We start from the raw sequence: 25176 nt of genomic DNA on the forward strand, positions 1-25176 counted from the left end.
TTCCTGGAGCTGGGATGCTTGAGGGAGACCTCCTGAAGGAGGAAAAGAAAAATGACAAGGTGGAAGAGGAGTGGGCGTTCTAGGCAGAGGAAATCACGTGTGCAAAGGCCTTGTGGTCGAAGGAACCTATTGAGTACAAAGGGCTGAATGGAGACCATGTGGCCAGAGCAGAGACTGGTGACAAGTGAGGTCGGATAGGCAGGCAGAGGCCACAGCGTGCAGAATGGCTATAGGTCTCTGGAAGGCACTTGGGTCTTTTTTTTTCTTTCCCAGCCGCACCACACTGCTTGTGGGATCTTAGTTCCCTGACCAGGGATCGAGCCCAGGCCCTTGGCAGTGAAAGCGTGGAGTCCTAACCACTAGACCACCAGGGAATTCCCTGGGTCTTTATTTTTAAGATCAGTGGGAAGCCAAAGAAGAGTTTCAAATAAGGGAGTGCATTAGGGTCCCCAAGATCAGCCCAGGTTCAGTGATTCGCTAGGAAGGCTCATAGGACTCAGCATACAGTTCCACTCATGGCTAAGATTTTTACAAAGAAAAATCAGCAAAGGGAAAAGATACATGAGGTGAAATCCAGGGGAAACCAGGCACAAGCTTCCAGATTCCTCTCCCAGTGAAGTCACATGGGACTTGCCTAATTCCTCCAGCAGCAAATTGTGACAACACATGCTAGGAGAGCTTGTTAGAGACTCAGCACCCAAGGTTTTTATTTGCGGGCTGGTCACATGGGTACCTTCCAAACTCCAAAAATTCCAGACTACCCAGAGGAAAGCAGGTGTTCTACATAAACCACTTGTCTTTACAAACAGTCCGGTCACAGTGAGCTGTCCTTACCAGGTGGGAACCCTCCCAAAATCCAAGTTCCCAGATGTCAGCCAAGGGCCAAGCAGGCCTTTCTAAGGGCAGCAGCCCCAGGCCTTTTCTGCACAGGGAGTGACATGATTATGTTTCAAGAAGTGCTCTCGAGAGCACAGGCTGCTGACGAGAACCTAAGAGTGATGGGGAGAACAGTGAGGAGCTGGTACACCCTCCGAGTAAAAGGTGGAGGCTGGGGCAGGGAGGTGGCAGAAGATGGGAGAAGTAGATGATGAATTCAAGGGTCATTTAGATGCTAAAATGCACAGGGCTTAGTGATAGGTGGGCTTTGGGAGAGGGAGATGGAAGGCAGGGGTTGGGGACAACTTCTCTGACCCTGGCTGGGTGTGTCTGAAGATCCCTGGACCCAGAAGACGAGGTGCAGGTGCAAGTCCATGGACTGTCCACTGGGTGGTGGCAATTGCCATGTTGCAAGTCTCAGTTTTCCCTGCTAAGGGAGGAAGGATTGCATCTCAGAACCTTGATTCAGCCTCTTTCAATATCATCGTTCTTGTTGCTTTAAAAAAATCAGCTTTTCTGGCATGTTTTCTCCCTCATTGACAGAGCATCTCAGAAAGAACAAAGCTAGTAGACCTGAGTTCATATGCCAGCTTTACCACTTACGTTTCTTTGTTTTTAAAAACTGTACACCAACAAGTTCTCAGTGTAAGAAATTAAAACAACAAACAGTATATATTAGGTTGAACCACATGAAATTGTCAGTTTCTACCAATTTTGACCTACAAAAATGGTCATTTAAAAAAAATTTTTTTTTAATATTTATTTATTTTGGTTGCACCTGGTCTTAGTTACGGCATGTGGGCTTCTCAGTTCCTTCACATGGGCTTCTTAGTTGCGGCATGCATGCGGGATCTAGTTGCCTGACCAGGGATCGAACCCAGGCCCCTGCATTGGGAGTGTGGAGTCGTACTCACTGGACCACCAGGGAAGTTCCCCAAAATGGTCATTTTTTAAAAAGTCTTATTGCAGGAAAGTTTTCTTGAATTATATCTTGAACCATTCTGTTTCATTGTTTTGGTTTTCTTATTCAGGGATTCCAGTTATGTATACATTAGATATATGTGTGTGTGTCTGTATGTGTATGTATATATATATATATTTTTTCATTCTCTCTCCCTCCCCACTCCCCCCAAATACTTCATTCTCTGCAGGTTAGATCTCATTACATAAATGACTATTTCTTATGGTTAAACCTAATAGGAAAAAAAAAAGAAAGTTTCTCTTCACCCTCCAACCCAATCCCAATCCCTATCCCTTCATAGAGGTAACCACTTGGTTTGGGTTGTTGATTTTGTTTTTAACAAAAATGGCATTATACATTTTGATCTGTAATATGCTGGTTTTTACTTGATCATAGATGAAAGACATCTTTCTATGTCAGTACGTACAGCCACGCTGGCGTACTGCATTCTTAACAGCTGTGTGGTATTCCATAGTGTGGTCTACCACAGTGTATTTAACCATGGACCTTGAGGTTGTAGCAGGTCTGCAGTGAGCATTATGCGTGAGTGTCTTTTTGCTCATGTGTGAGTCCCTTGTCAGGTCAAACAATGACATTTAAAATTTTGATAGAAACTGGTTTAAGGCTGATTCTCCTTTGCTCCCATGCCTGGCACATTGGAGAGACTCAAATATTTTTTCAAAAGATGAAACTGCCTCATTGCCCTCCTAAGAAGGATGTACCCATTTCCTTGCCCACCTGGTGGTGTAGGGGAGTGCCTTCCTCCCCCCATCTCTGTCACCCTGCCACACCAGGTGACTTTGGGCAGTAGGTCTCCCCTCCCCAAACTTCAGTTTCCCCTTCTGTAGAATGGAGAGACCACACCTCCCTGTCCTACCTACTTCTCAGGATTTTTGTCAGCATCAAGTGAGAGCAAGAGGGGATGGAGGTGGCCTGTAAGCTGCAAGCAAAAAGAAACAAGTGGTTTTGTGACCTCCAAAGGAGGCTGCTTTCTCCCAGGAATGCAGGATGGATGTGTGGCCCACGAAGATGAGAGAGAGAGAGAGAGCACATGGTCTGTAGTAGTACCCTTGGGCTGACTCGGACACACACCCTCTGTATTAGCTTCCTGGGGTTGCCATAACAAATGACCACAAACCAGATGGCTTAAAACAACAGAAATTTATTCTCTCAGTTCTGAAGTCCAGAGTTCTAAAATCAGGGTATTGGCTGGGTTAGAGGGAGGCTCAGAGGGAGGATCTGTTCCATCCCTTTCTCATAGCTTCTAGTGGTTGCCGGCAATCCTTGGCAATTCTTGGCATTCCTTGGCTTGTTGATGCATCACTCCAATCTCTGCCTCCATCTTCTCGTGGCCTTCTCCTCTGTGTGTCCTCTCCTTTTCTTATAAGGACACCAGTCACTGGATTTAGGGTCCACCCTAAATCCAGAATGGTTTTATTGCAAGATCTTTTTTTTGGCCTCACTGTGTGGCTTGCAGGATATTAGTTCCCTGACCAGGGATTGAACCCAGGCCCTCGGCAGCGAAAGCACGGAGTCCTAATCTCTGGACCACCAGGGAATTCCCAGCAAGATCTTTAACTAATTACATCTGCAAAGGCCTGTATTCCAAGCAAGGTCATGTTCTGAGGTTTCAGATGGACATGAATTTGGGGGCAGCCACAATTCATCCCACTGCACCCTCCTAACAGGCAGATCTCCGGTCACGGGCTGCCTGGCTTTTTCTCAGCCATGTCTTCTAACACAGGGGCTCCAGGTCATACAGCTCAAGGGCATATCCTGGCTCTGCCATTTTCTGAGTGTATGACTTTGGACAAGGCACCTTTTTCACCCAGACTCAAAATGATGGCTTCGACCTCAGAGGGGTGTTAGGAATTAAAATGAAATGGTGCATTTAAGGAACTTACCGGTGTGCTGATACAACAAATAATAAACAATCAGCAATAATAGATGTTGCTGCTGTTGTGTCTTGTTTGGGGTACGAGTATTGATTAATAAGCAAATCAGGTCCCTAAAAGTAGGCTGTGGGACGGAACGGGGAAATGGGGACTTAGGGGATATTAGGCCCTGGGAATCAAGAGTCAGCTGACTTTCTTTAAAAGTACCTTTTTCAGTGATTGTTGGATGACCATGAAATAGGGACTTCCCCCTCCTACAGATGGCAGCTTCAGAGTCTGTAAGAATAGACATTCACAAGAACGTTTTCTTCTCCATCAATCGTGGGTCTGTTTTTCTTGTTTTCCCCCTCTTTCCCAGGTAGTAATTTTTCAAATATAATACCTGTCATGTGTAAACTAGAAGTAGGCGATTACCTTTGATGGGTAGCTCCTGCGGTTTTGTTGTTAATGCATATATTAAATACTTATTGAGCCCCTCCCTGTGACTGGAGGAGGAAGAGCATCTGCCCTCCCAGAGTTCACAGACCAGTGCCGGAGACAGACAACCTTGAGATGTCACAGTGTTTGTTAGTGAGTGGCTTGATGGGGAAGTAGAGGAAGGACCCTCACCCAGTGGGCGGCGGTTAAGGAAGACCTCCCAGGGGAGGTAAAATTGACGTCTGTAAGACTTGAAAGAGAACTAGGGTGAGACAGGTGAGGGAGGGTATTCTAGGCAGGGGGCAGGCCGCGTGAAGTCCTGGAAGCAAGAGAGAGCATGGTTTATTCTAGAACCGCAATGCAGTTGGTGTAACTGGAGTGTGACGGAGGCTGGGGAGGAGACCAAGAGAGCTTTGACCTTGTCCTGAAGGCAGCGGTTGGCACTGGGTGAGGGTGGAGGGACTGAAGGTAATGGGAAGAGAGGGAGGATAGGCGAGGGCAGGGACACAGCCAGACCAGCACTGGGGAAAGGTGACCCTGGCCACCACTGGGTGGGGAAAGGGTCAGAGGCAGGAGGCTGAGTGAGGAGGCTGGTGCTGGCGTCCTGGCAAGAGGTGAGAGCGGTAGGAGAGAGACGGAGAAGAGAAGGTGCAGCATGAGTGGTGTTTAGGAGGTTAGATTGACGGAGAGAGAGGAGCCAAGAATGATCTTTAGTTCTTGGCTTGAGCAGCAGGGTGGATGTGACACCATGACCTAGGGGAACATGTAAGGAAGAGTGGATTTGGGGGGAAAGATAAGAAATTAGTTCAGTTTGGGTCATAGCAACTAATGACCTGGCAGGATATCAGACAGCAAGCTGGAGACTGATTTGCACCTGAGCAGCATTGAAAACACAGGTGGGTAGAGACCACCGAAGGGAGAGAGTCGCCCTGTGCCAGGACAAGCTCAGGGTTGGGGACTTGAGGACTTCCGGTGGCGTGGGGGCAGGGACATGGTACAGGAAGGGAGGCCAGAGATGGGAGAAAAATCAAGAGGCGAGATTGTCAAACAGAACCAAGTCCACAGTGTGAGAGGATACAATCCAGTCCAGCTGGAACCATAGTTGTGGGCTTTGATACGGAAAGGTGACCCCAGAGAGAGCAATGCCAGGATATATTGGGACAGCAAGGGTTAATGCAGGGGAGATGGAGATGGGGGTGTCCAGTGCCAGGGCCTCCACTGATCTAGATTCTCCGGGTTGCACGTGAAAGAAACAACTCTATCTATATAGCTTCAGCCAGAAAAGGAATCTTTCAGTTCATGTAACTAAATAGTCTGGGGGTTGCAGAGCAGGCAGCGGGGCTAGTAACCAGAGAAACAAGATATCCACGGGTGATGATGAAGTTGGAGGAGTGGAGGTGAGAGTTTTTGTTGTTGAGGAATAATAATACCAGCCGGTGCTTACAGAGGGGCTGCTCCAGGCTAGGCACTGAGGCCAGTGGTCCCCGTAACTCACTGAGTCAGTCCTTCCGTCCCACCCAGGCAAGGTGGGGGGATCCCGAGAGCTGAGAGTCCAGAGTGGGTGGTGAAGTTGCTGAGGCCCACAACGTTTTCATGATCTTTGCCCTTTTCTGGAACTTTTCTGCTTCCGGAATGACAGATTTTTGACTTAAAACCAGAGTTGTTTTGTGCTCTGCTGGGTGCCATAAATATTTTCATCCCAAATTACTGAAAGGTGCTTCTTTACTGGGTGCAAAGTTTCCAAAAAAATGTCCTTTCCTGTATGAAATATAAAATGTGGTTTTTGCAAAGCACCCTGAGGTTCCCACCATGCTGAGAACTAGTACAGGAGGTTTCCATCTGCTAGGTGAGGTGTTTTGAGGGGGGCGGATTATGGCCAGTAGCCACCCAGAGAGATTTAGGACATCTGTGGACCTGGCCCTTGGCCAGCCCTGGGAACCCAGCAATTGGAGGGCTGGCGTGGGAGACAGGGCACCAGTGCCCTCAGCCAACAGGCACTTGATGGGCTTCTGCTCTAGGTCAGATGTCACATGATACTCTGGGGACATGGACTCTTGTATATACGTGTTTATATTTTTCCATCAAATTTGGAAATTTTCTTCAGCCATTATTCCTCCAAATATTTTTCCTCTCATCTCCTTTTGGTACTCCAGGTACATGTATATTAGGCCACTTAATATTGTCCCCGAGGCTCTATTCTTCCCCCCACCCCCAGTCTTTTTTCTCTCCATGCTTCCACTGGATAGTTTCAATTTTTTATCTTTTAGTTCACTGAACTTTTCTTCTGCAGCATGTAATCAGCTATTAAGCCCATCCAATGATTTTTCATTTCATATATGTATTTTTCTGTTCTAGAGTATCCATTTGGATCTTTTTTATAGTTTCCATTTCTCTTTTGAGATTCTCCATTTGTTCCCTCATTAAGTTCATGTTTTCCTTGAAATCCTTGAATATATTTAGAATAGCTATTTTCAAGTCTCCATTGGCCAATTCCATTATCTCTGTCCCTTTTGAGCTATTAAGCTAATTTTTCTATTGGTTATGGCCACATTTTTTCTGCTTATTTATCTGCCTAGTGATTTTTTATTATATGTTGGACATTATGAATGTTATGTTGTTGAGGGTGTTTCGCTGTCTTCCTCAAAAGAGCACTTTTGAGTTTTGTTCCAACTGGCAGTTAATTTACTTAGGGATAAGTTTGATCTTTTTAAAAAGCCTTATTTTTAAGCTTAGTTGGGAGAGGTCTAAGGTAGCCCTGACTGGAGGGCTAGATTAGGTCTACTTATAAGGCATGGCTTTTTTGGAATTTCTACTGAATGCTCAGAGTGTTCAACAAGATCTCTCTACTCTAGCTGTTTGGAACTCAGATCTCCTAACCCAGCCCTGTGTAACTGGTAGTTGTTCAGCTCACAGTTCCCCAAGAGTTTTTTTTTTTTTTCCCTGAAAGTTATATTTTGCCCTGCCTCATGGAGTCTTGCTCTGCACATGTGAATTTTAGGACTCAGCCAAAGTCCAATTTTTTGAGTTTCTTCTCTGCGCTGCTTCCTTTTCTCTGGTACCTTGACACACAAATTCCTGAGGAAGGAAAGTTCAATAGCCCTGAACTATAATCTTTGTCTCCACAATCCAGAAAGTACTTCCAGGCAGGTGATTGCGGGGCTCATCTCATTTGTTTCTCTTCTCTCAGGGATCACAGTAAATTTCATATATTTTATCCAGTTTTATAGTTTATCTAGTCTTATGGCAGTTGCTTTAACCGGTATAGTTAATTTTATGGCAGTTGCTCTAACTGGTATAGTTGTTTATACCAGTTACTGTATCATGGTCAGAATCAGAAATCCCATTCTTTTGTATGTTTATGCTCACATTTTACACATTCTGAAAACAATATATAGTAATATTTTGTGGCCATTGACGTAGGAAGAAAACTAGGAGAGTGTGGAATCCCAGATGCCAATGAAGGAAGTTTTTGAAGAAAGGGAGTGATCTACTGTGTTCAGTACTGCTGAGGGGGTACACGTGGATGTCATCAGTGATACACAGAGACGTAGTTCATTCATTTTAACTGTGTATAAAATTCCATCATATGAATAGAGAAAATTCACTTCTCTATCTCCTACCATTTAGGTGAACATTTGCTGTGAATATTCTTGAACATGTTACTGATTTGAGTACATATGGGTGAGTTTCTCTTTGAAGCCCATCTAGGGGTGGGATTACTAGATCATTAACTAGTACAGCTTCATCTTGACAAAACAATGCCAGATTGCTTCCAAAAATAGTGGTGCCAGTGTCTGTTCCTATCTTCAGGGTTCAGGAGACCCCCATTGCTTCACACATTCACCAACATTTGCTATTGTAGACTTAAATTCTTGCCAGCGTGAGGAACAAAAAGCTATGTGATTGTTACGTCAATTCACATTTTCCTGAATATTAGTGAAGTTGAGTGTCTTGGCCATCTGGGTTTCCTCTCATGTGACCTGCCTGTTAATATCCAGTACCTAATTTTACATGGAGTTGTATTTTTTTGGTAAGATTTCTTTATATATTCTGGACACTAAAATCTTTGTCTGTCAAATACATTGGAAATATTTACTCCCAGTCTGTGGTGTATCTGACTTTGTACAGATGTGTGTGTGAGAAAGAGAGAGCGAGAGATAAAGGTTTTTAGCTTTGATGAGTTAGGTCTATCCATTTCTTTTGTGTTTTGTGTCTTATTTAAGCAATCCTTCCCAGACCTGAGGTCATAAAGATACTTGTCTGTATTTTGTTCTAAGACTTTTAAAGTTTTAAAAAATACATTTATATAGGTTAATACAACTGAAATTTATTCTGTGTGTGGTGTGAGGTAGGGATTTTTTTTTTCCCCTGTTGGGAAAGCCAGATATCCTAACCTCTCCAGTGTTTTCTCACTGATCTGGACTGCCACTGCCATCACATCCAGGTTCCCATAGGGACCTGGGTCTGTTTTGGGCTCTTTTTTCCTGTTATGCTGATCATATTGCCTATTCTTATAAACATACCTGAAAGTTTTCATTATTGAACTTTATAAAAAATTTGATGTCTGGTAGGGTAAGTTGGGCAAAGGAATGGGGGGATATTTGCTTTTTTGCTTTGAAGTCATCCGTCTTTAAACAACTGTCCATAATGTATTTAAAACAGCACTGGCTGAACTTAGGAAAAGTCCGCTTGCTGCTCAGACCTTTCCAGGACTGATCTGTGGCATGGAAGGCGGGGAGGGTGGCTTCACTTTTGTGTGAAACTTTGGGTACTTTTACTTTTGCCTTTGCCCTCTCCCCGCCCTGCCAACTCTCACCTCTGGGGTTTTAGGTTGTGATGTCTCTGAACCATGGGCTGCTCTTCCAGTATTTACATGAGGGCCCATGGTGGGTGTTTTGCGACTGGGTGGCAGTACCTCTCCTGTTGGTTACTGCCAACCAGACCACAGTGGCAGGCCTGACGGAATCTGGGGTTTCCTGTTGCCTCACCGGCCCTGAGACCCTGGATTCCAAAAATAAATGCACGAGAAACCACTGTGACCTCATGGTCTGTGCTTGCACGGTGCTCTGAGCACGGGGACTGTCTTCACCCCGTGGCCCGGCCCAGCGGGGGCCCTGCTCCCCCAGAGTGACAGACGGGCCACCTGGGCGCTTCCTCTCTGTCCCCTCCCTTCAGGCAGTCACCCGCAGGGCCAAGGTGGCTCCCGCCGAGAGGATGAGCAAGTTCTTAAAGCACTTCACGGTCGTTGGGGACGACTACCACGCGTGGAACATCAACTACAAGAAGTGGGAGAACGAAGAGGAGGAGGAGGAGGAGCAGCCACCGCCCACACCGGCCTCGGGCGAGGAGGGCAGAGCTGCTGATCCTACCACGGCGCCTGCCCCCGTGCCCAGGCCCCGCCTCGACTTCAGGACCACTTTGAGGAAGCTCTTCAGCGCCCACAGGTTTCAGGTAGGTGGGCAGAGGCCCGAGATGCCTGGGGTGGGGCAGAGCCGTCAGCGAAGAGTCACGAGGGCAGGGTGGGGGCCCATCTCTGCCACCAGCTTCTTCACTCCACACACATCTACCGAGCACTGACCATGTGCTGGGCAGGTCCCATGTGGTCTGGGGCCAACTAAGTCCTAATGCAAAAGTCAATTAAAGTTCATCACCTGATGAATGGATAAACAAAATGTGATCTATCTGTCCTCAGCCATAAAAAGGACTGAAGCACTGACACATGCTACAATTTGGATGAACCTTGTCAACGTGATCCTAAGTGGAAGAAGCCAGACACAAAAGGCCACATGTCTTATAATTCCATTTATATGAAAAGTCAGAACACGTAAATCCACAGAGACAGCAGATTGGAGGGAATGGAAGGGGGGGAGTGACTGCTTAATGGATACAGAGTTTCCATTTGCAGGAATGAAAACGTTCCGGAACTAGATAGTGGTGATGGTTGCACAACCTTGTGAATGTGCTTAATGCCTCTGAACTTTATGCCAACTTTAAAATAGTTAAAATGGTAAATTTTATGTTATGCAAAATTTACCACACACACACAAAGGAGACCGGGGAGGGGGGGGCAGTCTCTTCTTTTGTGAAGTGATGCCAAAAATATCTGCCTTGCTTAACCCACCGCCAGCCTCCAGGTGTGGTTATGGGGAGACCCTGAGAGGGAGATGCAGACTTCAAAGAATAGCAAAGGGAATGGGACTTCTACAGGGTTCAACGTCTGTCCCAACATCTGCCGATTTTGAAGGACAAACGCGGGTGGAGTCTGGCCAGCCCTGTCTGAACCCCACCCCACGTCCCCGATGTGGGCAGGCAGGTGTCTGGAACATGTTCTGAGTCCCAGGAGAAAGCAGGAGGCTCCTTGTCAGCCCAGTCCCTGAACGGAGCCATTTTGGGGTCCCTGCTGCAGGGATAACTACGAGAATCCAGCCCCTCCCTAGAGCTGATGTCCCCCCCTGGAAGCAGAGAGAAGCAGCCCTTGCCTCTCCCGTCACTGACTTTGTTCCATGGTAAAATAGAAAGAAGGAATTATTTTAGTCTTTTTTTTTCCACTCTCGTGTGACTTAGAGAAACAAAGCAGGCAACACAGCACTCCTGACAGCTTAGTGCTTTCCTCTGTGGCTCTGACAGAAGAGAAGACTTCTGGTGTTAAGTTGTTGGTGTTGAACTCCCAAACCCTCAAATTCAGGAGAGAAGGAAGGAGCCAGCTTCCTTCCAGCTGCAAGGGGAGCCCTTGGGAGGTCCCACCTCTCCTGACCGGGCCCCCCAGGGGCACGTGGCTCTGGGGGAAAGCAGAGTAGAGATGTTTATTCATTCACTCAGCAGTCGCTTCTTAGCTTCTACTATGTGCCAGGGGTACAGCAGTGAGCGTGGTGGGCATGTCCCTGCCCTCACTCTTGGAGGATTAATGGTCCGTGAAGAGGTGGGCATTCCAGTAATAAGACAGATGCTGGAATCAAGTGGAGAGAAGTCCTCTGTAGGGAAACTGAAGGGGGCTCTGAGAGATCTTGGGGGTGGGGGAGACCCGACCTGGGATGTGAGGTGGGGGACGTGTGGCAGAGGAGGTGACATTTCACCTGACACCTCAAGGTTGGGCAGGAGTGAGCTCTGTGGATGGGAGGGGAGGAGCTTCGCAGGCAGAGGGGGCCGTGTTTGCAAAGGGCCGGGGGGAGGAGAGGGTCTTCAGTATTCGAGGATTTGAGAAGGGTCCACGTGGCTTATATGTATCCAGTAGAGGGAGAGGAGGCACCGGAAGGCCATCCGTGGGCAGTGGACAGCCATCGAAGGTTCTGAGTTTGGGGGTGGGGAGGGGTTGACATGAGCAGTTTGTAGAGGCGCCCAGAGTAGAAGCAGGGAGGCCACCTTGGAGTAGGGGTTAAGGGTTTAAGGGTTTGATCTCTGCAGATAGAATCAGCATACAAGAAGATTCTGGAATCCCTTTCTTGGGTGCAGTCTCCACCTATTCCCATGGTTTGAGGTGACCGAGGTGACATGATATATAGTTAACTGTTGTCACTTCTCCCACAGAATGGCACAACCAACCAAGGGAGAGAATTTGGGGTGAGTCAGGCCTCTGTGGAAACCACGGACGGACAGGGTAGCTGGGCTACGGGAGGATGGCCAGGAAGGCCAGGAGCCTCACTTTTATTACCTGCTCACCACGGCCGGGCCCTCTGCTGAGCGCTCCTCACACATTATCTCACACGATGCTCCCCCTGTCACTCAGGGTAGAAAATGTGGCCAACCCCATTATCCCCTGAAGGAAGCTGAAGCTTAGAGTTAACGCTGAGGCTCAGTGGAGTTGAGAGCTGTGCCCAAAGTCCAGGCTAACGGGGGAGCCGGCCCAGGACCGGCTGCCCCACCGTCCGCGCTCTGCGCTGCTGCGTGCTGAGGCTAGGCACAGCCATTTTCCGGTGACGATTTGGAATTAACCAGCTTCCCTGAATTCTCAGCATTTTTCTTTGTGATGTGGCTCCCTTCAGAACTAGTACTGCCTTGTGAACTGGCAAATTCAGGGCCTTAGGGATTAGTTCATAGAGGCTGCGGTTGGGACCTGGGCTTTATAGTTTGTGACCTTGGCTCTCTCTCTCACTTCTTAAAATTGAGGTGAGATTCACATAAAGTTAATCATTTTAAAGTGAATAATTCAGTGGCATTTATTTAGTACATTCACAGTGTTGTCCAACCGTCAGCCACTATCTAGTTCCAGAACATTTCCATCATCCCAAAAAGAGATCTAGTACCCATTAAACAATAACCCCCAATCCCCGATAAACACTAATCTACTTTCTGTCTCTATTGATTTGCCTATTCCGGACATTTCATATAAGTGGAATCATAAAATATATGTGGTCTTTTGTGTTGGGCTTCTTTCACTTAGCATAAGATTTTCTAGGTTCATCCACATTGTAGCATGTGTCAGTGCTTTCATTCTTTTTTTATGGCTGAATATTCAGTCTGTTTTTAATAACTCTGTGCCTTGGTTTTAGACCAGATGAGCTCTTAGATCCCTTTAGGTCTAAAACCCAAAGAGGGAGGGAGGAAAGAAAGAAGGAAAGAAAGACCTCACCTGAGGCTTGAGTCATTTTTTGGCTGCGTTGGGTCTTCGTTGCTGCGTGCGGACTTTCTCTAGTTGTGGCGAGCGGGGGCTACTCTTCGTTGCAGTGGGCGGGCTTCTCATTGCGGTGGCTTCTCTTATTGCGGAGCACGGGCTCTAGGTGCACAGGCTTCAGTAGTTGTGGCACACGGGCTTAGTAGTTGTGGCTCGCAGGCTCAGTAGTTGTGGTGCACAGGCTTAGTTGCTCTGTGGCATGTGGCATCTTCCCGGACCAGGGATCAAACCCATGTCCCCTGCATTGGCAGGCGGATTCTTAACCACTGAGCCACCAGGGAAGTCCCTTGAACCTTTACTAAGCTACTGAATTTGGATTTGTCTGAAAACTTCATTACAAAGCACTTTGCCATACACTTTTCACAATAAACCATGTCATCAAATACTTTAATTACTGAAATAATTACTACAGGTTGAAATGGTCAAAAGGTTTAATAGTCCACTCTTTATAGGCCTGAACTTGTTTAATTTCATCCTGAAACTGCCAAGATAATGGCAGATTAATTTTCAGAGGTTAAAATCTATCTACCTGAGTGTAAGAGGCAAGGCCCTGGGGGAAGTAAGTGATGGTCCAGTATTTCCAAGGGAAGAGAAGGGTCACACAGTGTCCTTTGGGGTTCCTCCCATTGCTGCCATTTCCACCACCACCATGTCATCCCCAGGGTCTCCCCAAATGCCATCACCTCCATCCCACCTCTAATGTCCTCACCATCATCACCACCTCCGTCACCACGACTACCCCCACTGCCATCGATAAGACCACCCACTCACTTCACCCTGGTCCTCACCTTCCTCCCCCATCCAGCAGGTCACAAAACCCACCGGATTGTCTTTCCTACAGCAGCTCTTCTCTGTTCTCCAGGAGACGCAGGACTCCCTCCCCCTTCACTCCCAGCGAGCACATGGGAGTTGGGGTGGGTACCTCATGGCTCCAGCCAGAAGCTGTTTCATGGGCACAGTGGACGTCACTCTAACCCAGCTGCCTGGAGGAGGCCATATCTCTGAGGCTGGATGTTTTAAATTTTAAATTGCTTATTGAGCATCTGTTCTGGAAAGAGCAATCCCCAGAACTAGAAAAATAAACACTTGTAGAAACTTTAGTATTTTTTGCCATCTAGGAATTAGCAGTTTGGTTTGAGAGATGCTGAGAAGCAGTGAATTTACGAGTAAGAGAAAGACCAGTGGTGACCGAGGGTCACTCAGTGAGCCACACGGAGGCTTTAGGAGGACAGGCACTGCCCAGGGCTGGAAGAAGGGGCTCCTGTCGAGAGGAGCTGGCCCCCAGCAGGCTCCCTGCAGGACGCACGGGCTGTGGGCAGTGGCCTACCATCCTTGGCATCTTTCCCCAGTGGTTTCACTCAGATGTTTCCAGCCCTTAAAGATGAAAGGAGGAGGGTCCCCATTTAGGTCTCATGTTTCTTGCTTCTTCCCTTGGTCCACAGGTTATCATCATCTGCCTGGTCGTTCTGGATGCCCTCCTGGTGCTCGCCGAGCTCGTTCTGGACCTGAAGATCATCCAGCCTGACAAGAACAACTATGCCGCCAGGGTAGTGTGTCCGCAGCCCTTTAATGTGGTTCACTCTGTGGGTGGGCAGAGTGGGGCAGCACCTGCCTTGGAGTAACCAGGCCTTATTTGAGAGTAGTTTGATTGGGTGCTTTCAGTCAAAGAGCAGAGAAAATGTCTTCCTTTCCCAATTATAGATATGAATTTACTACAAGCAGGAAACCTCCTCAAGTCACTTGATGGCTTGAACCTTGAGCTATCCTAGACCACTGAGCTGGAGTTTGTCACTGATTCTCAAACCAGGAGCGTGATTCCTCCCCATCCCCCAGAGGAGGACGAGCTGTTTTTCCTCCTGTCAACATTCTGACGTGGTCCCTGTGCTGGAGCCATCTGGGGAGATGTGCCCACCATTTATTCCCTGGTTCACAGTTCCTGCCTGAGCCCATCCCAGACATTCACCCAAAGGGCAGTGGACACACTGAAAATGCACTGTGCGGCCCATCACCAGTAACAGGGGAGAAGGCCGGGGGCTTAAAAGCATCTCCCCACACCCTTTGAAAAAAATTCAGTGGACAGTGCAAAAATGTCTTTTCAAATGGTAAAAGAGCAGGCAGAAAATATTAAACCTCCTTCCTACTCGTGGCCCCTTTCACCACGGCAGCCGTTAACGTTTTCGTCTGTGCCAACCCAAGTCCTCCCATAGATAGATGATTATCTTTCCTCTCCCTCTGTTGTTTAGTAGAATCAGTAATATACCTCCTATACTCACTGTCTTGTGCCTTTTTACTTTTTATTATGAAAAGTGGCAAATACACATTTTGCTGTATTTGCTTTCTTTATATATATATACATATCCACAAACACACCCCACACCCATCTATTTTTGTCTGACCATTCGAAAGTAAGTTAGACATCACGGCACTTCACCCCTAAATACTAAATATCCAAACTGTCCCAAATTTGGTCACTGTGAGCCTCTTCGAGCTGACTGCTCTGTCCTCTTGACATGACTCATAGCCTTTGAGCGTTTCCTTGCTTTCTGGCCCCGGATGATGTCCCAGGTCATTCGAACTTCCCCTGCCCCAGAATGGAAAAGGTTACTTTAGTGAAGGCTAGTATTTATAAATCAAGATCTGGGAACTCTCTTCACTTACCATCTTACCATCATTTCTAGTAGATACATACAGATCAGCCTTGGTCTTTTGAACAATTGCGTAATGCTCCACGTGGAGGTACCATAATGCATTTAACAAGTGCCCTAGTCTAGTGGACATTTCTGTTGTTCTCCAAACAATGTAGAAAACCTTCTGTTCTGCAAATGATGTGCAGTAAATATCCTTACTGTCTTTGTGCACGCGTGAGCTTTGCAGGGCCAAAGGGCATGGTGGATGTTTTCAACTGCCATTGCCCCACTGCCCTTCAGAGAGCAACGTGTGTGCTGTTCCCAGCCACAGTCCGGCCCGACAACAGCGCCCGGTGCTGGCAGGAATTTGGGATTGGTCAAATGAATGGATTCTCTCGGTGGCCGGGCAGGTGCATTCAAGGCCAGCTCGTCCGTGTGACCTGCCTCAGCCCATGACAGCCTGAGTCTACTCTCACTGTGTCTCCTTGTCCTCTTCAGGTGTTCCACTACATGAGCATTGCCATCTTGACCTTTTTTATGATGGAGATTTTCTTTAAAATATTTGTCTTCCGCTTGGAGTTCTTTCACCACAAGTTTGAAATCCTGGACGCCATCATCGTGGTGGTTTCCTTCGTCCTCGACGTTGTCCTCCTTTTCCGGGAGCATGAGTTTGAGGCTCTAGGGCTGCTGATTCTGCTCCGCCTGTGGCGGGTGGCCCGGATCATCAACGGTATGTCCCCTGCGCTCCTGGGCTGGTGGGGGGGGGGGGACGGGGGATGGGACAGTGGGTGGAGCCTGGAAGGGGCGCAGAGGCCCTGGTCCTCCTCCTGGCAACCAAGAGAAACATGAAGTGGTCTGATTTGGTGTCCCACTGCCACCTTTGTGGCTACAAATTGATACCAGGACATGTGCTCTGAGAGGAAGTGCCTTTCTCCTTCAGACTCTCATTTCTATGATTACTGAAAGATGTTTATGGAAAGGGTTAGACTAATCCCTGATCAATCCCTGCCGGCTTGGTTTCCAAAGCACCTTTGTTTTTCATTTGGTGTTTCCTGGGAGTCTTCTACCAAACCCCATCCCACTTTGGGAGGGGCACCATCCAGAAGGGGAGCAAGGAAGCTGAGAAATGCTGTACACTAGACTCTGCCCCCTTTGAGAAAGTCACAACACAAGTTAGCATGATGAAGGCTCTGAGAACTGTGTTTTCCAAGTTGACCAGTTCAACACTTTGGGAGGAAATAACACCTATGAGCGTGCTGTAGACTCTGGCTCTGGAGGACACACTTGGGGAAATACCGCTTTACCGTATTTCAGGTACAGATCCTCTTCCTCACACACTCTCTGTTGGTGCAGGGAGCCTCTGTTTCAGAGAAGCCGTTTGTGCTGTGATTTTATGTGGACCTAGTGACTGGTTAGCGGCTCAGCCATCAGCGAACTAGTCAGAGTTCATCAAATGCCTGTCCTCGGACTTGCCGCATCAGAATCACCCTCAACACTTTAAGTGGAGAGTCTGGTGCGGAGCCCAGAGGGAGGTGTCTGTCTGTGAAGCACCCCCAGGTGATTGGGTGTCCAGCAGGGTTGGGAATCCCTAGACTAGTGCCCAACACGACGGGCTGTGGGTCGTTGTCAGGAGACTGAGTGAGCGACAGTGCAGCCTGTTGGAAGCAGGCCCATCCCCTGCTGGGCACAGTGAGCCCCATTGCGCCTCCTGGGCTCTGCGGCCGCCTGCTGTGGTGCCACCCGGCCAGGGAAGGAGCTGTGCCAGTGACTCTGTCGGGCATGTGGGCGGCCAGTTCAGATCGAGTGATTAAAGTAAAGCCTATTAAGAACCTTTATTTGGGTTCTGTCAAAGGAAATAATGGAGGCTTTTCAGATAATATTTTAGATGCTTATGTCGATTTTTTCATCTAATCTAACAGAAAAATACTCTGTGCAAAGGTTATGTGAGGTAGATAGACCATGACTGATTATGACTCATGAAGCAGTTACTACCCAGTAATCTCACATCACACTGTTGTGAGATTTGTTCATTTTCTTTGTCTAAATGGCAGCGAGGCATAGGACTGGCTATTGCCCGTTATTACATTGCTATCAAATTTAGTAGCGTGACTGAAGCGACACAAGGCTAAACCGGATTCAGTGAGACAACCAGGAACACTGTGGACCAGGGACGGCTAATCCCAGGCCTTGTGGGCGCCACACGTGTCGGGGAAGGTCTGGACTCAGTCACTCACACTTGGAAAGGGGCGGAGCGGCCTCACTGCAGCCCAGGCTTTGAGGCCGTGTCCACAGTGTGGTGTGGGCATTTGGGAGCCCCCCCAGCCCCGAAGCCAAGATGCAGGTCATTGCCTGACAACTAAACTGGCCACAGCTCTGGAGGCAGAAAGTTGGCAAAGTGACAGTCCCAACCCCAAGCTTGAGCATTTCCAGGCTTGCACTTAGTGCCTTTTGAACAACTGCTGCTAAGTAGCAAGACTGTTGTGAACTGCCCCCTGCTAAGGAGCTTAACCTTCATCTGGTCAGTGATTATTTTTAAGGATTTCTCACACCGGACAAGCCAAAGAAGTATTTCACAGCTGGGTACTGAGTAGCTCAGCAATGAAAAATCTGACCCTCCTAGTTCTGATGCCTTTAAGCCATGATGACATTTTACTTGTCACCACTCTTCCCAGCTATACATTTGTAAGGAATACAGGTTTTTTCCCAAGGGGCTAAGTTAGAGATCAGTATCACGGAGACCCTCGCAATTATTTTTCAGGGATAATTATCTCGGTTAAGACACGTTCTGAACGGCAACTACTAAGGTTAAAACAGATAAATATACAACTGGCCACCAAGATCCAACACCTTGAATTCAGCTGCTCTGAGAAGGTAAGAAGGTGTTTGTCTGTCTACACAGATCGTTCCCTCCCTCCAGCCCTGAGCTTCTCCAGGCCAGGCCTCTGCTCACTCAGTGCCCTTAGCCCGGAGCCCACTTCCCTCGGTCAGGCCTTCCTTGTCCTTTCGGATTCAGTTTAGGCGTTGCCTCCTTCCCTGCAGCTTCGCCAGGTCTCTCTCCTCACTGCCATCGCCGCTGGGCCCCGGCTGACTGACTGCATGAGGAGTATGGCTTTCATTCAGCTCTGCGTCCCTGTGCGTGTCTGGGGCTCACTGTGTGACTGCCACATCCCTGGTGAGGCTCAGAAGGTAAATTCAGTTACTTGTCTACTTTTCGTAATAACAGGAACAAGAAATTGAAAGACTTAACAAGCTACTGAGACAGAATGGGCTTCTTGGTGAGGTGAACTAGAGGCATACCTGCTCCACCCCAGAGGGAAGACCTGCCTCACGGGCTTGTGACGAGGAAGACAGCCGCCCCTCCTGGGGCCATGTTGGGGAGAGGTTTGCTTTGATGGCTTTGCCTCACTGCTGCCAGCTCGGATTCTGGGGGACACAGTCTTTCAGAGGCTCTATTTCTTCCTTGGTGTGACTGAGAACGTCCCATCCCATTCCCGCCCCACACTGTGTAACAAATGTATCATAAACTATATTTTTCTCATGCTGAACACTTTACTCTTGCTTGAAAATGAACAACAAGCTGGACAATTACTAGCTGTATATAAAACTTAATCTCATCAAATGTACAGTTTTCACATTTCACATGTATATTAAGGAACCAGTGCATCCTTTCATATGACCACTCTGAAAGACAAAAGAGAAAAAAGAGAGCTACCTTAGCTATCAGCACATTCTAGAAAAGTCTTTTCTGTTTCCAAGCTGTTCTAAACAGCTAATCACAATGTCCCCCAAGGAGCTTGTTCTCAAGTACCCAGCCCCTCCTCTGCATCCTCCAGCTTTTAGCTGGCTCCACCTAGTTCTGCCCCCTGACAACATTTTTCTCAATTACTGTACAATTAATGTATAAAATAAACTCTCTCCTTCCCGCGGGCCCTCCTACTGTATTCTTTCTAGGTTCAACTGCTTGGAATCACTCTGTGGCATCCTATACCGGCCCACTAGCTGGAGAGCAAGCTAGCTCCAGTGCCTGGTACAAAAGTAGCAATTAGACCCAAGACTCCACTGTAATTAACATGACATTTGGGGGAAGATCCCCTCCTGAGGCCTTGTACTCTACTTGCATGATTTTATACAACTTGCTATTTTTGTACTCATTTTAACGGGACCTGAAAAGAAAGCCTGAACTAAAAATAATATTTTAAAAAATAACTCACATTAAAGCAGGGGATGAATAAACTGGATAAACCCTCAACGCCTGCACTACTTCAAGGTCTGTTCTCTTTACGTTCTTCCCAAAGGTGCAACTTGGCTTCCGCATATGACCTATGTGTTGAGAGTACTGGAAATGGCCAAGCCAGACCCCTTCTAAAGTCAGAGCAAGTAGAATGAAATTCCCAAAGGGAGAAAAGAGAGGAGGGAAGTGAGTGAAGAGGGGAAGTATGTTGGCTTGGGGGCAACCTCAAGGGTTATACGTATAATAAAGTGGGATGTCTCCGAGGGACCCTGGGCCCCACACGCGCTTGATTAGACAGGTGTGGTGTAGTTTCCCTATTTAATGACTTACGTCAAACAAATGGGAAGAAGAAGTTAAAGGGCAGCCTAGCATTGATGGTTGGCCGAGCTCTGAAGCCTGCCTCTGCAGGTGCAGACACATCCACAAAAGTAACCGCAGTGGAAATAAGAATTGTCCTTTTATTTCCTGAGTTGGTCTGTAATAAAAAAAAAAATCAGAGTGATGCAAGCCCTGCCCTCCAGTGTGTTCACCAGGATAACAAAGATGGGACAGCTTTCATTTCCTTCCTCACCCGACCACTGTTGGTTCATGAATCTGGTAGGTACGTGGAGGGCTAATCAGCCATTAACTCAGAGGAGAGATACAATTTTCACTCAGGTTGTCCTAACACATTGATGCCATTCACAACTCAAGACAAGAGTTTTAAAGATTAAATCTAAACAAGAATGTTAATGTGAATAAAACCACTGTGTTCAGAGGAGTTTTTTTCCTCCAAGTAAAAGATAATGACTGCTAAATTGTTTTAAGAATCCAGATTGTTTAAATTTTAATTATCTTTTTAACAAAATAAATTTCACCTATCACAGTTGAGTTTTGTCTGGACTCGTGTCTTAACCTATACCTTTAAAATTAGGCCTACCTCAGGAAACGAGGATGAAATCAGATTTGCAGTTACATTGACGATTTTAGCCTGTGGGTTCAATAAGGATCCATATTTAGTCCACTTCACTTCTATAGCCAAAGCCACTGGGAGCTGGCAAGAATCCTGCAAAACAAAATGCCATTAATCAATCTGAGTATTAAACAACCTCAAGTCAAACTTAATCTGCAGTTCAGAGTTTTAATTATAAAATGTTTCACATATTACAAAATGTTCTGAACAAGAGGATGAATAGACTCTAGAAGTTCAGATAAAAACAGCTTAGAAAAAGCACATATTTTAAAGTACTCAATGCTCCAAAAATATTTTAACACCTAAAGCATAATTTTTCCATCCCTTCCCATCTCTAAAGAGGCCAGCATTACCTGGCAGCTGTGGTAACCCCAATACCCAACTGTGGAACCTCCAGGGCCTTAACAGCTCTAACTGCACCTGCCTGTTTACATCTACCTCAGAGATACTTCAGGAGAGAAGTTGGCACGGGGGGGAGGGGGGAGAGCGAGAACGGTATTATTAACAGACAGAAATTAAACCTGACTGCATATCATGTTAAAATGCACTCAGAGGAAATTTTAGTGCCTCCTTTTCACTTATCTGATATCATCAGTTGGCAATTAAGATGCTACATCGGGGTATACAGGCGGCGTCTAGAGCTGTCAAAGACGTTAACTCTCCCTCTGCACCGAGAGCACTGGTGCCACAATGAAGCTGCCCGAGTTCAGGCTAGACACTGGGACCTGGGCCTGAGGCCTCTGCCCAGGACCCCTGTTTGCTCAGCCCCAAGGGGAAAATGGGCGAGGGGGCCTTCCAGACCTCTTTACTGCCTTTACAATCTCGTCAGTTGGCAAATGTAATCATGTTGAAGCTGCCCAACGGGGAGATGGAGTTCCACTGGAGTATTCTACTTTTGTGTATGTATGAAATTTTTCCACAATAAAAAGTTTTTAAAAATACATCTCTTTAGGGCATGAAAAGCTAGCAGGCCTGCTAAATTTGGTGCCTGCCAAAAAGGCACGGGTGGAATTCCTTGGCTTAGAACTGCCTTTTAAGAAACTTGCAAGCTGAAAAATCCTTGAGAATATCCTGTTATTAGGAGAAGATGCAACACGCAGCTGGTATCAACTGAGCTTAGCAGATGCTCTCGTGCCGGCTCTGCCTAGAAGGCTGGTACAAAACCCGTTCCAGGCCCTCTGAGCTCCCCGACCAGCACAGACCCCAGCAGTGCTACTGTCTGCACTGCTGCCCCTCTCCCCTCAACCTATGTCTTCCCTTCTGAGGGATAAGTAATAACTGGATGTCTTAACCATCTCTGAGAAACTAGAAGCAATTTGCCTGGTTCACTGAGGCAGCAGAGCTGAGCCAAGACTTAGCTGAGGACTTCCCTGGTGGTGCAGTGGTTAAGAATCCGCCTGTCAATGCAGGGGGCACAGGTTCGAGCCCTGGTCTGGGAAGATCCCACATGCCGCAGAGCAACTAAGTCCGTGAGCCACAACTACTGAGCCTGCGCTCTAGAGCCCGCGAGCCACAACTACTGAGCCCACGCGCCACAACTACTGAAGCCCGTGCACCTAGAGCCCGTGCTCTGCAACAAGAGAAGCCACCGCAATGAGAAGCCCGTGCACCAAAACAAAGAGTAGTCCCTACTCGCCGCAACTAGAGAAAGCCCGCGTGCAGCGATGAAGACCCAGTGCAGCCAAAAATAAATAAAATAAAATAAAATAAATAAATTTATTTAAAAAAAAAAAAAAAAAGACTTAGCTGAACAGCAGGGACTGAGTAACCACGGGTTCCTGCTGGGGAACTCGGTGGGGAGGGCGGGATCGGAGCTAGTCCTCACCCCCATTATCCCCATGCTATAAATGTGCTAAGCAGGTAATGAGAGGCCTGAAGAAACTGTGACAAGAAAAAGCCAGGCAATTAAAGGATAAGATGGGGAGCATGCCTGCAGTGACGGGGGCTGGCCCACACTCTGACTGCTGAGACAAAAGAAAAAGGTGGGCAGAAGAACCACACGTGATCCAGAACCTATTTGGAGGATGTCAACTTCCATTAAACTCTTCTGGGAACTTTAGAATTGAAAGCTCTGACATGTGGACTGCTTTTATAGACCAGGGAACAATGGATGGGACAGCTGTGCGGACGGAAGTCTTGTTGAAACAGTCCTGACATTTACCTATCATATCATGATGCCTAGAGAAGGCCTTACATAACACCAACAAGGAATAGGATGGTGACTGGCAGTGGTTTCCATTTATGGAGTGACCACTAGGCACCATGAATGGTACCTCATTTAACTCTCAACAAGCCCATGAGGTCAGTAATATAGCTATCAGATGAGGAAACAGAGGCTCAAACCTGTAAAACCACTGGCCAAAGGCGACAATGCTAACTAGGGGCAAAATCAGTGTTCAAGATCCAGGCTCATCTAATGACAGCCCAAGCTCCTACCCAGAGCCCCCCACCGCCAGCTCCCCCACTGCCTCTACCTCTCCACAGTGAGGGGCAGGTGCACGTTGGAGAGACCACTAGCATGTGGCCTTCAACTTCTCCCCCTTTACCTTCATGTGGGACGTCTGGGTGATGAAGTGGACGGGTACCCAGTCCAGCACATCCTGGGCCTGGGAATTTCCAAAAGGGGCCACATAATCTGGGAAGCCCTGGCCCTTCAGCAGGCTCTCCACCTTCTGCGCTACCAGCCGACACGTGATAGCTTTGGTCAGTCTTTTGGGAAAGAAAACAAGGTCAACCGAATGAGGTGATTGTTCAGACCTACAGTTTTTTGGGTATTTTTTAAAAATAAGTGTCAGGGTCATATTTTATTTTGACATTTCTCTGGTACACAAAAAGTACTAAAAATGAGAGACGAGGTATTAGCCTTTATGTTACATCTGCGAAATGCATCACTTTAACACAGTGTTAGTACCTGTAACATCTCTGATTATAGGATATCGTACCTGCAGTTTTTACAGCCCTCAACAACACGCATATTCTCTCTAGTTTCTTTTCTCACTCTCTAAAAGGGGATTTTTTGAAGTTAAAGTGTCTCTCACTTTGTGAAATCTTGGTTGGCCAGGGAGATGAATCCAAAACAATGTTTCCCAAACTGTATTCCATGGAGAGGCTCTGTACAAGAAGGGTTCCATGGCCAAAAATTTGGAAACTATTGCATACCCACGTCCCCCCTGAAGTACACTGGCGTACTGAAGACTCTGAGAAGTGCTTACTTAGTAAGGAATCATGTTTTTAACTTTAATTTGGTGTTTCCCAAACATACTGGACCACAGACTTACTCCTGCTGACATGTTATGGAAATGTATCCCATGGAACCGTCTTTGAGAAATGCTAGTCTAAAGCAATCAGAATAATGTAAATGGTGAATATTGGTCTAACCAAAATAATGATGTAGATACCCTGGGGAGACATAAGGATGGGAAAGGGGATCAAAGGAGAAAGAGCCAAATCTTCATCTTCCACAGTGGGAACTCAATAAATAATAAAAGTCATAATAAAATAGATAAGCAACAAGGACCTATTGTATAGCAAAGGGAACTATGTTCAATTGTTGTAATAACCTATAATGGAAAAGAATCTGAATCTGAAAAGAATATAACTGAATCACTTTGCTGTACACCTGAAATTATAAATCAACTATACTTGAATTAAAAAATTAAAATTAAAAATAAATAAATAAATAAGTCATAAAACCAAAAAAATCAAGAAGTAGCATTACGTGTGGGTTATTTAAAGATTTGGGGGTAAATTTCCAAAAAATCAGCTGAAAGAGTTGCAAGTGATTGTCTCTGGGATGGGGGAAATGAAGGTAAGAACTGCTGCCTTTAGAACAAGCCATGAAGAGCTGTTTGACATTTTACATTGTTTGACAATAAAAAGATAAACTAAAAACAGATCACATTCAGGCTGCCTCTCATTGGGTTTGTTGAGAGGAGTATATTAAAATTCAGAAATATAGGAAGGACTTTCAGAGAACATATTTTTGCTATGAACTCAAGAGTTATGCCACCTTAGAAACAAAACATACGAAGCCTTGAGATTTTTACTCTGCCGTATTTGATAAGCGAAAGGGTTGTAACACTTTCCTTTGAATCATGACAAATGGTTTATGGTTATGAGAATTAAAATTAGAAAACCAAAACGACATCATTGTAAGTTACTGTTACTGTTGCTACTACCCACTAATAATAATGCTAATGAGCTTGTCAGCTGATGCAGAGGTTTGATTAAAATGCGAAGGGTAAGAATGCTTTGTTTTCTGATCAACACAAATAGGCTCCAACAGAAGCAAGTTACTCTCTTACCTGAGTTTACAGCCAGATTGCATGTTGTAACCAAATAATACTGGGGTCCGGATCCCCGCTATCGCCAAGCAGTCTTGCTCAGCTGTGCTACGAAGAAGAGTAAGTTGTCCGTATCTGTTCGTGGTCTGCATAATCCCAGACATTCACAGAAGGTTAAGGGAGTTGCCCAGTACTAAAGCAGCTGATTCTTAGGAGATGGTGTCACATGAGTCACATGAGAGAGACCCAAATATCCCTTTCTCTAGGTCTTGGGAATTTTGACAGTTATTACCCAGAAGAAGGCAAAAAATAGTTACAACTATTTT

The 25176-nt window shown here is 46.6% G+C and overlaps 2 protein-coding genes across 11 annotated transcripts in view; one reads left to right on the forward strand and one right to left on the reverse strand.

Moving 5' to 3' along the window:
* HVCN1 (hydrogen voltage gated channel 1) overlaps positions 1 to 20480 on the forward strand; it is a 29833-nt gene extending 9353 nt beyond the window's left edge. The window contains exons 4-8 of one of the 3 annotated variants that reach the window (XM_082356009.1): positions 9325 to 9600; positions 14200 to 14304; positions 15883 to 16114; positions 18143 to 18255; positions 18608 to 20480. In XM_082356009.1, coding sequence (XP_082212135.1) covers positions 9325 to 9600; positions 14200 to 14304; positions 15883 to 16114; positions 18143 to 18255; positions 18608 to 18673 — 792 coding nt within the window. In that variant the 3' untranslated portion in view covers positions 18674 to 20480. The remainder of the gene's footprint in view (positions 1 to 9324; positions 9601 to 14199; positions 14305 to 15882; positions 16115 to 18142; positions 18256 to 18607) is intronic. The other 2 variants (XM_082356008.1, XM_082356010.1) reach the window with 2 other exon arrangements.
* Positions 18914 to 25176, reverse strand: part of TCTN1 (tectonic family member 1) — a 28131-nt gene continuing 21868 nt past the window's right edge. For 4 of the 8 annotated variants that reach the window (XM_082355932.1, XM_082355928.1, XM_082355933.1 and 1 more), the window contains 4 exons: positions 24872 to 25012; positions 23114 to 23276; positions 20535 to 20660; positions 18914 to 20090 (listed from right to left, as the gene is read on the reverse strand). In XM_082355932.1, the coding sequence (XP_082212058.1) occupies positions 19947 to 20090; positions 20535 to 20660; positions 23114 to 23276; positions 24872 to 25012 (574 nt within the window). In that variant the 3' untranslated portion in view covers positions 18914 to 19946. The remainder of the gene's footprint in view (positions 20091 to 20534; positions 20661 to 23113; positions 23277 to 24871; positions 25013 to 25176) is intronic. The other 4 variants (XR_014234528.1, XM_082355929.1, XM_082355930.1 and 1 more) reach the window with 4 other exon arrangements.

This window comes from Balaenoptera borealis (assembly GCF_965194805.1).
Source record: "Balaenoptera borealis genome assembly, chromosome: 14".
NCBI classification, from domain to species: Eukaryota; Metazoa; Chordata; class Mammalia; order Artiodactyla; family Balaenopteridae; genus Balaenoptera; species Balaenoptera borealis.